General features: G+C 49.1%; 1 protein-coding gene across 1 annotated transcript in view; it reads left to right on the top strand.

Annotated features, from left to right (window-relative positions):
* Positions 1 to 3,265: 3,265 nt before the first annotated feature.
* Positions 3,266 to 15,220, top strand: part of LOC144168504 (high affinity cAMP-specific and IBMX-insensitive 3',5'-cyclic phosphodiesterase 8B-like) — a 75,613-nt gene continuing 63,658 nt past the window's right edge. Inside the window, exons 1-4 of the mRNA XM_077697473.1 lie at positions 3,266 to 3,346; positions 4,977 to 5,033; positions 9,357 to 9,547; positions 14,971 to 15,030. Of these exons, the coding sequence (XP_077553599.1) occupies positions 3,266 to 3,346; positions 4,977 to 5,033; positions 9,357 to 9,547; positions 14,971 to 15,030 (389 nt within the window). The remainder of the gene's footprint in view (positions 3,347 to 4,976; positions 5,034 to 9,356; positions 9,548 to 14,970; positions 15,031 to 15,220) is intronic.

The following is a 15,220-nucleotide window of genomic DNA, read 5'->3' as shown; positions in this document are numbered from 1 at the left end:
TACTCTCACATTCTAACACTATGTGCCGCATAGTTTCTAGTTCTTTTCCGCAGACCACGCATACCCTATGATTTTGTGAATACTTCCCCACAAAGCTCTTTAGTACTAAAGGTTGCTTCCCCGCAAGAAGACCCTGTGCGCAGGGGTGCACCCTTTACAGGCCACTTGCTTCGTTGTCATGACGTCACTTCCGTGACGGATATGACGTTAGTGATATCTTCGTGAATTCCAGAATAAAACACTTCAGTGTTAAAAAATGATTGGAGTAAAGCCTGTTCTACATGATTGCGAATTTACCTGCGACTTCGTCGCTACGGTGCCGCTCGTGCGGCAAAGCGATCTATATCTTCGCATCTGCGGCAAGTTGGAAAATGTTTAAAGCGGCGGAACTTATCCTCTGAACGCCACTTGACATTTGGCAGCTTGCAGCAGAAACGAAAATAGATCGTTTGGTTACACGAGCGGTGCCGCAGCAGCAAACTCGCGGGTAAATTCGCGCCGTGTGGAACGGATTTAATGCCTGCAAAGATAGAAAATGAAAGTTTTGGATTACGCAGAAACCTCGGTTTGAAGATCCGGAGAAATGGAGTTGCGATGGGCATTTAGTGCGGAGAACAGCTAAGGGAGTTCCTTCATTTTGCTTACAGTTAGCTGAAATCAAATTGAAAAGACGCGTTCTGGTATCTCCGTTGGCTATCGTGTGTTGTCGAACAAGGAACACACTGGGCGTTGTAAGCGCATGCAATACTAATCACCCGAAAGGGAGGAAGGCGCGTTCGTTTTCGGGTAAAACCTGATTTTTCCCAGTTTCTACACTCCGAAAATGTTTCAGGAGAGTCAAATTCAACACGATTTCTCCCCGAATGGACCTTTGTAAAATAGCGATCTTCACAACCATGCGTTGACGGTCCGCCGTTCTCAACCAGTATACTTGCGGGAAGCAAGCCCCTCAAACAGAGCTGTCGAACTAAATCGTGTATTGGTATGACTCTACCGCGCGCTACCCCACACTGGTTGGTTGGTTGATTGATTGATTGATTGATTGATTGATTGATTGATTGATTGATTGATTGATTGATTGATTGATTGATTGATTGATTGATTGATTGATTGATTGATTGTGGGGCTTAACGCGCCGACGCAACGCAGGTGATGAGGCGCACCGTAGTGGTGGGCTCCGGATTAATTTTGACCGCCTGGGGATCTTTAACGTGCGCCAAAATCTCGTGAACATGGGCGTTTTTGCTTTTCGCCTCCACCAGAAAAGCGGCCGCCGCGGCCGATAATCGAACCCGCGTTCTCGTGCTCAGCAGCACAACGGCTCAGCAGCCGCTGAGCCGCCGTGTCGGGTTACCCCAGGCTGGCAAATGCTGCACTGACATTGTTCTGCTTAGCTAATGGAAGCAGTGTTGTCGAGAGAACTTTCTCCCATCTGAGATACGTTCAGCTATCGGACAGGTCTCGAATGGAGACCGACATTTTGCGCATGCAGATGATAATGCATGTAAAGAAGGATGTGTAAAAAAGACGATTACCAGTCTTTTGGGAATAAAATATTTCATTTCTTTCAAGTTATAAATGCTCTTTACTGTCATCATTACTGATTTGTTTCCAAAGAAACCCCAAATTTCTGATTGCTAGAAAACTCTGATGTCCCCCCGATTACTAGCTTGAAACGAACACCAATTTTAACGCGTTAGAGTTTAAGTGCTCGTGATACCTTCTGATAAAACAAACTGGCTGTATTACTCAGCGCATCTGTAGATTTAACCCTTAAAAACCCGAATTGCGGAATGGTTCAACAACAACAACGACAAAAAAACGGATTTCTTTCCGATTGTCAGTTTGAAAAATAGCACCCGATTTTTACCCCCGATTAAAGAAATGCGAACCAATCATGTGAAGGGGGTTGGAAAGCGAAGCTGTAAACGACACCGACAACGATTACCCATGCGATGTCACTTGAATTCACACACGTGGCTCAACAAGAGGGAAACCAGAGGCAATTAAAAGCACTTAACCACATCCTTCATTACTTAAAAGCGATATTCTTTGCTAAGGTAAAATCATTGCATGATTCATGAACGGTGGTTGGTTTAGTTGTATTGGTGGAGCACATAAGTGAAAACTCTTTTTTTTTTTTAGAAAATTAAAGAAAGTTCAAACCCGATGTTAGACGATCTCACTTCTCCGCCGTCTCTGCCGCCGTCGACGAAAGCGACGAGATCGGCGGCAGAGACGGAGAAGTGAGATGCCATGCGTTGGTGTGAGCTTCCTTTCATTTTTGTAAGTCCTAGCGCATGCGCAAGGCGCGCACATGATCGCCACACGTGCCGTGGACGGAGCGCACAGCGGCGTCAGAGGTCGCGTGACGCTGTCACGTGTTATTCTGCGAGAAAGCCGGGGGTAAACACGCAGATGTGTTCGGTAAGTGCACCGTCTATCTTCCCCGTCTCCGCGGGGGATCGTACCTCAATCGGCAAGACAACAGGCTCTCGCTCCGTTTCTCTATTCGTTCGAGGTTCAATTCCTGGTGGTGCCAGTAACTTCTTTTATTTGTTCGCGTGAGTTTTCTGTTGACACCAACGGTCGCGACAGAACCCTGGGGGGGGGGGGGGGGGGTAAAAAGCTTTGCTTTACAAAAAATAAAACCCAAAAACGAACAACCGTAATAGGTGAGCGGTAAAATGCGCTAAGCCTCATGGGTACATTGTCTGTTCCCGCGGAGCCCCGTCACTTCCGGTTCGAGAGCTCTCCTGGCCTCCCGTACGTCGGCGGCCTTCACGCGCGTGTGTGCGGGTTGTTTATCTGTTTCCACACACACACACACACACACACACAAACGCTCATGCGTCGCGCTTCAATGAATAACAACGATTCATGCTAATAGGGGCTTCTCTGAAAGGTACGCACTCTGTGACAAATAAACAACACGCACACACGCGCGTGAAAGCCGCCGGCGTACGGGAGGGAACAAGAGATCTCGAACCGGAAGTGGCGGTAGCAGACGACGTATCCATGAGCCTTTGCGCTTTTTACCGGTCACCTATTATGAGCCGAAGAAGAAGGGCAAACGAAGCTGCATGCGGGGCAGAAGAAGAAAAGGATTACAGGGTCGAGCACGAGAAGCGCGGCAGGCTTCAGCGGCTGGTAGCTGCCCGGAGCTCAGCCTACAGCAGTGCGCGGGTGCTCGCTTAGCAGGCACCTTGCCGGTTTTCCGCCAGGCTGTCAGCGAGCGGCGGTAGCCCCGTGTCGTGCGCTTGCAATGGCTCCGCCGCATCAGGGATTGTCGCTGCACGAAGCCGACGCGAAGTACAACACGGCCCTCAAGCATCTCGTCTTCGAGGTGAGCGGTAGCTGCTTCTCCGTGGACGCTTTTTAAAACGAAGCTTTTATGTAGCCGGGGGTCTGTGCATTTTTCGTGTGCGCGAGCAAAAATGCCTTGCTGTAAAGCTAACTTTATCGCGAATGCTAAGCACAAAACGACTGTCACTATAGTTTTGTCTAAACTTTTTACCAACAAGAATTGCGTGCCAATTATCCGCTATGACGACTACTCTGTCGTGACGTCGAGTTCCGTTTAACTGCCATAATTATTTGAGTCGTATTAAACTTGTAGATGTTACAAAGTTCCCGACTGCTATCAGTACAAGGACACCTGCGGGAGGAATATATATGGTTACAGAAAACGGCTGTAACCGTTGTTTTACTGAAACCATACCGCAACAAAGTATGTGAAAATTAGCCGCTATGACGGCTACATCATTGCTACGACTATTATTTACATTTAATAATTAGGTAGGTCGCAATAAAGGAGTTCGTACCTTCGTTCGAAATTCCGTGTTACTCCTGCAGGAGTCGTGTTGAGTGGTATCGCAGCTCCACCTAGGAAGGTGAACGGTAACAAAATTAACACAGTAACTTTCGTTTCAGGTACCTGCCTTGAGGCGTCATTGCTGACGTCACGAAACGTACGATGCAGCGGGGAAATTGAAATTCTGGCTCAAATTGTTTACTTACTGAGTTAATAAGGCATCGTTTGCTGTCGCGCAAGCGCTGAGGGCACTATAAAAGAAAACATTTTGAATAGAACAAACCTATATTTTGTCTTCGTGGCCTTTTTAAGGAATAAAACATGCCGACCGTTCACTTTTCACATGTACGGGCCCACGAGAGCGCGTATATGTGAAAACAAAACAAGAATCAAACCAAAATCAAGAAGCTGCCGCTCAGCGCGCCTCTTGTATCGCCGCTCCTTCCGGGCCATTTGTTTAAAGTAAGAATGTCGATAGGCGTTGATAGCGGACTCAACGAAAAGGAAACGGTGGACTTATAGGTGGGACACGGAAACGGCCGGTGGCGGGCACGTAAGTTTCCGTCCGACAAACACCTCCGTCGGCACTTCCGAAACAGCAGCACCAGGAACATAGGACAAAGCAAAGACGGAGGAAGAGGAACCGACGGGAAATTAAAATGTTTACATACGCTTGCTGAGCTCTTACCGTGTGGTTTAAATGCAGGAGGCTAAAGATGTCCAGGGGTTCGGCATGCGATGAGAACGGGTGGAAAAATTAAATTGGCGTGGACAGTGCGAGCTCATAATTGCATTTCTTGAGAACAATGTCAATTCTTTTTTTGCGCTGTATACCTCACCGGAGTAAGGACTATTGGTCACGGTACGGTCGAAGGAGGATTCCTTCACAAGTGACGAGCAAAACGAGGGCACTTTTTTCCGTCACACGGCGGAAACCAGTTGAGGTTCGATTCCTTTATGACGTCTTTTCACTGACTGTATTGATTGCTTCAGTAGTTGGCGTTGATCGGAGTTTCGGGAATCGTGGGCAAATAAAGTTTCAGTAATCACAACTATAGATTTATTAAAAAAAGTGAATAAATCTGTCCCCTCAAGATGGATTTAGCGATGTTCCGAGACTGGCACAGTGAAACCGTCTGCCATTATTTCCTTCTCCTTGCAGCAAGGAACAGTGGGACTCAAGTTCGGCTCCATGTATCTGACAGTACCGTGCGTAAAGGTAAGCACAGCTTACTTTTTCTCCAACTCTGTCACCCGATGCATGGGGCCCCTTGCCTGTCCAAGGACGTTTGAATCGAACGGAGTAAATGTTAAACGTTTGCACGACGCAATCCTGTAATTCGCGTTGGCTGGGATTCTATTCAAAGTTCAAGCGGCAGATCTAACACAACAAAAACAGGACGAGCGCTCGTCCTGCTTTTTACGCCGTGTTAACGCGTAGCGTTAAGGGGCACCGTGTCGCAGAAAAGCCGGCGTTGTCGGCGGCGTTGGCCTTGACAGAAAAATCCAGTAGCGCCACCTTGCGGCGCCCTCCACAACCGCCGAGATCGTAAGGCACTGCCCCAACTTGTGGCGTGCGAGCAGGAGAGGACAGTTTTCACTAGAGCCACTTTATCAGGTTTCAGAGCATCGGCACTCTTTTCTGTCATTGTTGAATGCCACCGACAGCGGCCATTGGTCGAACCGCGTCACGTGACATTTGTTTACCGCTGGAAAACCCACGGGCGCTGACATTTTGGTGCCTCTGTTTCCGCGCGCGCGCGCTCTTCAGTAAGTCGGGATTTTCGGAGTGCATTGCGGCTGTATGACACGTTGAGAGTGAGTTTTTAAGCCCCCAGACAGAGTATTGATTCCGTGCTGCCCTGTAATTGGCTGTTTCAACCGGCGCGCGAGGGTGGAAAACGCCTGCATCGCTTCCCGCTTGGAAAGAACGACAGTGGCCTAGCGTAACCTATAGCCACTTAAAAACTGTGGCTTAATTAGGGGCTCTAGCATAACCTAGAGCCGCTAAAAAAGCTACGCTAGCGTAACTGAGCCTTCTCCATCGCACCGGCGCGCTATTTCTAAATCTGCGAAAAGTAAACACAGCTGTCATGGTTGCCAAGCGGCGCCCGGACCAATTCCGTCCGTTAATGTCAGCCGCAACAGGGCGCATAAAGCTGGCCACCATTGTTGGAAGGAATGCCTGCCCGGCACCACGCGCATGACGTCAAGGTCATGGCGCGAGGTGCGGGGCGTGAGAGCTTTATTCTCTTCACTATGCTACACGTGCGGGTGTAGCAGATTGTCCCACATCCTCCCCTTTCAAGGAAGGTTACAGCTTGGAGTCCGATGGAGCCGCCTTCTCTGGACCGGCTCGCCGCTGTACGGTTCCAGCTCGGCCGGATCTACCGCAGCGATGGTATGGACTTGGGGTCGATCCGCTTTTCGTCCGTGTCGCCCTGGTGAAAGCTGTCGCCTCCGCTTGTGTCGTCGCTGCGTTTTCTGCGAGCGGCTCCTCGCTGCTGCTTCTTAGCCTTCGCTGCGGGTCCGAAAGGAGAACCTCGGTCGATGCGGACAGCGACTCGTTGCTCGGGGTGTAGTCTGAAAACTGCCTCATACGCGATGGTCTGTGCTGCTGCTCTGATGGTCTGTGCTGCTGCGCAATGGATGCCCCTCGCACGGCGGCACGGTCCTCTTCGCTATTTTCCAGCATCGTCTCCGTATCCGCCGCGGGTGGCCGCTCCAGCGCGCTGGTGGTTCGAAAGAACTCGCCGTCAGGCAGCCAGGAGACCGAAGGTTCGAGCAGCGATTCACCCCTGTTGTTGGCGAAATTGTTGTACCACGGATCGCTCGTCTCCCCGCGAGGGTCTCGCGGGCGCCTGTCAGCAGGGCTGCCACGCGGATGGTGCGGGCGCTGCGCCGGTTGTGGCACGGAAGCTGCTGGGGGAAGTTGCGGAAATTTCCAGCGCTCGGGCGTTGCTTGCCGCGAGGGTAGGAGGGGGCCGCCACGGGGAGTCCAGGGCGGTGTCGATAGCCGGAACAGAATCGGGTCCGCGATGTACTCGGGAGGGCGGTGCTCGATGTCCTGCTTCGACGGTTGGTTGTAACCGTAGGGGTAGCTCATTTCTTCGGGACTAAGATAGCGCTCTCGAATCAGCTCTGAGAAGGTTTCCAAGCACATTCGCTGAAGCTCTGCCCTGGTCTGCTCGTACGGTGGAAGTGGTACCGACACATTGCTCACTGACGGGAACAAACCAAGGTTGGTGATGGCTGGTTTTCCAAGTAGGGCGGTGCGTAGACGAGGTAAGATGTAGACTTTTTCCACGCTTTCTCGGCCGTTGAGCTTGAAATGAAGCCTTGCCAGTCCCGAGATGCGCAGAGTCTTTCCATCTGGACCCTGAAGCCTCCGGTCGGGGGAAGTCAGAACGACGTGCTTGAAGAGCTGTCGGAATTGTCGCTCCGGGATAACAGTCTCATCCGCTCCCGTGTCGATTTTGAATACCAGGGTCTGGGACTCGACGAGGGGAGAGACTTCCCACCTGGATGAAGCCGTCGTCGCCATGAGGCCCAGGAAACCTGGCTCCTGCTCGATGTTCTGAAGAGCATTTGTTGAGCGGCAGACGGTTTGGAAATGGCCCTTTTTCCCGCACTTCTGGCAGACGCAGTCTTTGGCAGGACAGATGGCCCTCACGTGACGCTCTTTGCCACACCAGCCGCATGATTTCTTGAAACGCCTCGGGTGGTGTGTGGTTGGGGGTGGCGTTGCAACTGGGTCTTTAACGGGTCTACTACGCCGTACTTTCAGAGCGTCGAGGTTGACAGCTTCCTTTGGCGTGCCCGATAAGAGTTCTGCCTGCTGCTGTTGGACTGCTTCATTCTGACGAGCGATGGTTAGCGCCTTCATTAGGTCTAAGCTGGGATCAAGCTGCAGAGTTTGCGACAGTTTATGGTTCTTGAGGCCCACGACTAGTCTGTCTCGAATTAACTCTTCGCGGAGCTCCCCGTAGTTACAAGAATCTGCTAGTGCGTGTAGGGCTGTTGCGAAATCTTCGACTGACTCACCATCCAGCTGGACTCGGGTGTTGAATTTCGCCCGCTCGTAGATGATGTTTCGCCGAGGTATGAAGTAGTCCGCGAAGCCCTTAAGCACTGCGTCGAAGTTCTTCTGTTCGTCAGTAGTCAGCTTGAAGGTATTGAAGATGTCCTCTGCCTGGGGTCCCATGAGGCAGACCAGTGCATCCACCTGGCATTCTTTGGGTCGATCGCTGAGCCCTGAAGCAGCCCGGTAGCGGAGGAAACGTCTCTTCCATTGGGGCCAGTCTGACGGTGAGAAGGTGAACGGGTCAGGTGCCGTGATCTAGAACGAGGCCGCGCTGCCGTTCTTGTTGGCCATCGAGGGTGAGTCGCTCGCGAAGGTCGCACGCCCGTAGCTTTATTCTCTTCACTATGCTACACGTGCGGGTGTAGCAGATTGTCCCACAACCATGGCGTCAGGCACGAAAATGGCTGCTGCATGCGTTAGTGTCGTTACTCTTAAGCGTAACTTATTTAGTGGTTCTAGTTTTCGCCTCTCGAGGGCGCCGATAGGGAGTGCGACGACGTCAGCGCTGAGGTGTAATGCGCCATAGCGCTCGCTCGCTCATCATACACGTGTGAAGCATGCGCGGCCACATATCTGTGTGGGGCGCACTTCAGAGTCTTTTTCATCGCCAAATACGATGACGCTATCACGTCTTACGTGTCTTCCAATATTTGTGTCGCGCCCCGCTACTCTTAAACTCTGAATACCTACCAACTTGCCCAGCTAGCCACTTCACTTTATTCAGTGCCACGCGTTTATTTCGTTATGTGAGGGGCGTTATAAGCAATTAGAAAACACTACAAGCAATTCTTAATGTGCGGAGGGACAAATTGGGCGCTTACCTTCATACAGGCACTGCTCGCTCTTGGCAAGGAAAGACTCATACGTACACGGAACTGAACGAAAACTACGGATGCATATCAGTCACCGCTCGGGCTTAATGCGTGCATAAATGTAAAGCACTGAGCGAAACTAACTCTCGTCATGGCCAGCACATTCCTTCACGGGGATAAAAAAATGGTCTCCGTGTAGCCTAGTTACATACAGTCTGTTCCTTGGTTTACTTGTGTCCGTATTGGGTAGGCGTTCTGGCTGTTCTGCGGACGTACACAAGGCGAGAAAAAATGATAGGGGACAGGGAATGAGAAACGCTAATGTTCGCACACCATTGGTTGAGACGGGGAAAATGGACTCGAACATTTCGTGGTCATCAAAAGAGGCCTTCGTTCTGCAGCGGCAAAAAAAAAAGAAAGAAAAAAGATCTGCTGATAGTAATGGCCGTAACAGTAAGAACACTTACTAATTCATTACCCCCTGCTTCTTTCTTCACTAGTCGGTTTGCAAATGGCTCTTTGTACTTACGGTCTCCTACCCCTCGGCACGCAGACGCCGTCCCTCCATTTTCTCGGCAACGTTTGTCTTGCACTCTCTTGTAATGAATGGTCCGGTGCGGCTGCGGCCACGTGTTCGTCTCCGCAGGTGCTGTTCGTGTTCGCCAAGGAGGACGCGCAGTACAAAGCTCTCAAGTGGGCGGCCGACAAGATGCACTACAAGTGCAGCGTGAGCTCGACCGCCGATGCAGCCGTCGAGAGCTACCTCAACGGCCAGCCCCACCTGGTCTTCATCGACGCGAGGAGCAAGACCCACATAGATCCCGCCACCCTGTGCAGGTCCCGCTCATTCGCTTTTTTCGCGCTGCCAGGAAGCTCGTTTAAAGGGGCCGTGAAGACGAAACAAAGCTTTGGTTCATTAAAAACTATGCTTTTCGCCGATAACAATCACACCAATTTTATCGCAAACGTCAAATAATGTAGATATTAAAGGAAATTCAGACTATCATCACCAAATAAAGGCTTTTAGAGTACCGGCACTCTTTTCTCTCACTGTTATGTGCCGTCAGGATTTTCATTGGTCGGTCGGCACCACGTGAGATTTGTTTACATATGGGCGCAGCCATTATGTTCCTGGGCGCCTCTCTCTCTCTCTCTCTCTCTCTCTCTCTCTCTCTCTCTCTCTCTCTCTCTCTCTCTCTCTCTCTCTCTCTCTCTCTCTCTCTCTCTCTGTGTCTCTCTCTCTCTGCTGCACGGACTCTAGAGCGGCCGGTCACACGCTGCCCGTCACAACCGGTGGCGGTTTCATTGGGAGAGGTGGCAACACTGCAAGCCAGAAACAAAATGGCCCCCAGATGCTTCCGGGTGCACGAAGTGGCGGTACTCTTAAAGGAGCCATGAAGAGAAAACACAAGTTTGGTTCATTCAAAAGATTGTCTCGTTAGAATCATACTGACACCACTTTTAACGTAAACTTCGCTCAAATAAGCTACATAATTAGGAAAAACGGGAATGGTCATGCGACCCACCAGGTCATTTCCCGCAACAGAACCTGTGATGTCACATGAGCTAAGCTCTGCGATTGGCGGAGGCTGGCAGAAGCAGACGCAAATTAGGTAGAGCTTACAAACTAGACGAACGAGCGATTTGCGCTTAAATTAAAGGCACATTCTTTACAAAGCAATAAGAATGATGGGACAAACAGTGGAAGTTACGAAAGCACATGTAAACATAGAAGTACTGATGCGTTCTGCTGTTCGTACTGCGCACAGCATGCGTGGTTTAGCTGTACAGCACTACGGGGCTTGGGGTTGTCTCAGACGACATTGGCCGATTGACGCAAGCAACGGTGTCTTACGTGACCCCATTTGTCGAGCGAGCACTGTTTCAGGGAACGAATATTTTCTCCCAGAACAAAAACAAGCCAGGTTTAAATGCGGGCAAAACCAAACCAAACGCTTGCCACGGTATGGTGGCGCCATCTAGGTTACGGAACGTAAAGAAACGCGGGAACAAACCAACACCGCTGTGCAGGGTGGAGACAACCTTTGAACTGTCCCGTGCCGCCGCAATTGGGCCAACGGGCTCAACGCGTTATTCTTTTCGTTTCCCACGAGACCTAGCAACGCGAAACAGACAATATGATTCAAACTTCTTCAGTAAACCGCGTTGCGGCGATAATTTTAGCGCGGTTTTGACACAATGACTTGCTTCGGCGGCGAGCGAGCAACCGAACAGGGCGGCGCCAGCATTACGTGTCTCTACCCTGTACGGCGGATGCGTGAATGAAGGTACTCTAGGCTGCAGAGCGGTCGGTTCCTGTGATGTCACTTGGGACCACGAAAACGCACGATTGAGCGGGAAAATCAAAATTTTAACCTAAATTGTTTAATTTCTCAGTGAATAAAGCACCGTTTGTATCCGGACAAGCGCTGAGGGCACTATAAAACACGAAATCTTTCGAATAAAACCAACTTGCATTTTCTCTTCATGGCTCCTTTAAGCGTAGCTTATTTAGTGACGCTAAAACAGACGAAGTGGTGGCGACTCCTCAGCTACTTTCCGGTGATTCCTCTGTGACGTCACAGAATATTGTTTGTGAAATTGGCGGCCCCCGCCACTGCCACAATACATCACTGCGTGATTGTAGTGGGGCGTCTAGTTTCGTTTGATCGTATCACTTGAACGCTAACGTGCAGCTAACACATTTATAACTACTTGTTTAGTTGTGGTCCATATTACGTCACTCCTGCGCCTATTAAGTCCCTGTAGAGGGACGAAATTTGAACATCGCGTTTTTTTTTCGGTTAAAAGAAAATGTCTTCTGTGGGAGGAATGGAGCGGAGTGAGTTATCAAAGGCTAGTCCTTTCCAATTGAGCAAAGGTGTTTTGTCTTCGTGGTCCCTTTAAGGGCACCTCACGCTATACCTTGTTACAGTGTACTAGGAGAGAGAGGTGTGTCGTTCGGGGCCGATTATGCGGGGTCCCTTTTGCGATGAAAACGTCTGCTGAGGAACTCCTGCTGTAAGCAGCGCCCCTGGCGGCTGCTGCTTACCAGTTGGTTTTAGAAGCTTTGTAAAATTAGTCCTTATCCATCACCCTAATAGTTTTGTTTCTTTATTCCATGATATAAAGTTCTATAAAAACCGTCAAATAACTGTTTATTTTGATTTAAAAACTTGTAGATGGCGCTGGCTGCAACAGGAGTTCTCTGGGGAACGCCTGCGCTCCATACAATTTGAAAATGGACCCGCGCTATCCATTGGTTTTTCCCCCGAACGACACACCTATACGTTCTAGTACACTGTACTAGAAACAAGCACTGCCAAGTCAACGCATACAAGATAACTGTTAACGCGCACGTTAGGAGGGCACCGCGGCTGATGTAACGTCAATGGTATAATAGCTCAGCGATCCCACGAAGGCTACAACGTAGCAGCAACTCCGTGCTTGCGGGGCTCGCTCAGATGAGATCATTCCGGGAGTAAACCTCCACGCCTGGTGGACGCTCGCTGGGAGCAAATAAACTCCGGATAACATTAGCTTAGCGATTAGAGTTCCTTGGGGATGACTCGGCATTTCGTGCGAGCAAACCGGTTGGTCCGGACCTCCATTACACAAACGGGGCTCGAAGTTCGTAGCCCTTTCGGCCTTGGCGGTGTCAATTGACGCCACAATATAAATGTACTATGCATAGCGCACAGAGAACGAAACCAAAACTGCTAGTTTTCTGGTGAATTGTTCTTCAGGGATGCTTATTGTGGTAGATATCACCGTTTTTGTGGTTTAGGCCGAGCTGGACGCTACAAAGAAGCAGCAGCTTCGGTTAAGACAAAATTGCCACATTGAGGCTAAAAAACCGGAGTTACTAGTTTTATTCCCAATCTTGTAAATCTATATAAATACCTGCACTACGAAGCTCCTTTTTTTGTAGGCTCATGGGGTCATAAAATTTAGGAAAACATGCAAAAAAAAAAAAAAAACGTTTCTGCTCAAAATAAAAATTTAATTGCCAGAATAATTAGATTAAATAGATCAGTTAATACTTGCACTACCAGCTCTATTTTTTGTTTGCGGGCTCATTGGTACCTAAATTTCAAGAAAACAGGAAGAAAACGCAGTATTGCTTGAAATAAAAAATCGGGGCTTAAGAGCCTGTCTTTAGATATATAACCACTAAACAACGTCAAATGACCAAATACATATGTTTGGCGCTGCGTACCCGCGATGCGTTTGGGCTGTGAAAATGACCAGAACAACGTTGCAAAACGTACCAGCTATTTATGGCTGTTCTTATGACGAAAAGTCTCAGCTAATGGCCATTTTGATCTGCAGATCGTCTGGTTGGTATTCGAAGAGGTATTTTTCAATAGTGGTGTCCCGTTGTCACGTGCCTATTTCAGCAGGACCCGTACGCCGGGTGCCAAAGCGAGTGGTGTTGGAGTCGGCGCTTGATCGCCCTTGTCCAGCAGAAACACCAGCCGCCGAGCAAAACGTTGCACTAAACAATAATCCTATATGACATTCTCATAATCCCGTAAAACATATTCTGCAATTGGGGAAGCAGGCAGCCGAGAAGTCTCCCTGTGGCCTATAATGTTAAGAATCTTGGCGAGAAATGATCACGACGCATCTGCCTGGCTCGGGGAAGTTAAATGGGAACTCTGAGTGACTGCAGTCGAGCATTGTATTCATTTTCCGGTCGATTGCGGGAGCTTAGCCCAGATCCATTGTCCCTGTATCGACATACGAACGCAGAACATTTTGAGGTGGTAGGAAAAACGCCTTATAGTTAGCAGATCGTCTACTGTAGTTGGTATTCGAAGATTTATTTTTCAATAGTGGTTTCCCGTTGTCACGTACGTACCTAATTGCTGCGCTCTCCGCTGCGAACGATTTTATGCCCGCTCAGCGGAACTGGCTCGTTTAGCTCCTCTAAGGAAGACGTCAGCGATGGAACCAGGGATTTTACCGAGACGCGCTTGGAGGGCAACCCGGCTGTCGCTAGAGGCGGTTTTTCCTTAGCCCGGCTCTTGTTTTACGAGCAAAACGCCCTAGGCACCACGGAGTGTCGGGAAAACTTTCTTCCTGCGTGTTGCGCGAAAAGAACGTGTTGAAAATTCAAGACCAGTGCATTAACGTTCCCGGAACAGACTATTGTGCTTTTATCTTAGACTCAAGGAATAATGGCATGTGCTTAGTTCTTGCATGAAAGGCACGCAGTATACAGCGTTTAGATGGTTAACGTAAAAAAAAAGTTTCGAGTCAGATGGATGGTCGATTTATCGGCCCCGGGGAAAGAGTTCTCTGGCCCCTGTAAAAGAGAGCCATCACATTGATGCTACGGCGCAGAGCTGCTTCTAATGCTCCGCTGGATTCCAGGCGGACCGACGTAATGGCAGCAGTAAACATTGGAAATTTTGATCTCTGCAGCAGAAACTTACGTTCCCCGGTGTGAAGCGCTTTAGACTGCATAAACTAGTCACTGTCACTTCTGCATACGTTATCTATGTATATCAAATGTACAACCAAAACGTCAAGAGTTCGTGCAACGCTTTGTAGTAGTAGCTCTTTTCGTTTACTCGCCCCAAAATAACAATAATATACTGAAACAGCAACTGGAGCTAATGTGCTTGTTTTAATAAACATGCAATAACTTCCTCATGACCTGCATGCAAAAAACTTTACCATCATTTCCTAAAGAGAGCTGAGAGAAGCGCGAAAGCTTTCTGACATCGAAACTGCGTCTGAAGTTCGTCAAAACCTTATCTAAAAGCGCGTCCAAACTTCGCTAAAAGTGCGTCCATTCGATCTTCAAATCTTCAAAGACCCAAATCGAAAACGAAGAACGAATTAACCCATGCGACGATTTTTCGCGCACTGAGTAAACGCATCTACGAACGAGACCTAAATGAATAGTGGTTTACGAGTTAAAGATATACTGTTTTACCCCTTCTTCATGATCGATACATGTATTGTCCGATCTAGAACCGTTACTTTCTCGCGATTTTCAAGTAACCGTTTTGGCACAATGGAAGCCCGGTTTCACGCACGCGCCGTGTGTTCAGAGATTTTATCAGAGCTTTTCGGTCGATGAACCGGTCTATGGGGAAACGCATTAGTTTTCTGTCAGAACGCCATCGGTCCCACTGGCTTTCACGATAGCTTTCACGTTAAAAACTTGTTTGTTAAAAAAAGTGCCATTGCAAAGTTTTAGGTGTCAGGCTTCGTGCAAATCTGTTCTCTTTGCCTCTCTCCCACAGAACTCTGCGAGGCTTCCGGGGCAGCCAATTCTCGTGCATTGTCGCTATCGTAAAGAAAGGGTGAGTACAACCTCTCCTCTGTTAGTAGCTGTGAGGCGTGCGATATTTCCGTTATGTCGTACAATCTCGACAGAATTCGTAGTGTGTATTAATTCGCACTCTATAACTTTTCGTCAGACATCTAGAAACCGAGCAGCAATAATTTTCATCCCCCAAGGGCATCGGAGATAAAGGAAATATGTGATGGGCG

This window comes from Haemaphysalis longicornis, unplaced genomic scaffold (assembly GCF_048455015.1).
Source record: "Haemaphysalis longicornis isolate Haplotype H1 unplaced genomic scaffold, Haemaphysalis longicornis Haplotype H1 scaffold_2, whole genome shotgun sequence".
Taxonomy (NCBI): Eukaryota; Metazoa; Arthropoda; class Arachnida; order Ixodida; family Ixodidae; genus Haemaphysalis; species Haemaphysalis longicornis.
This window is presented reverse-complemented; position numbering and strand designations above follow the sequence as displayed.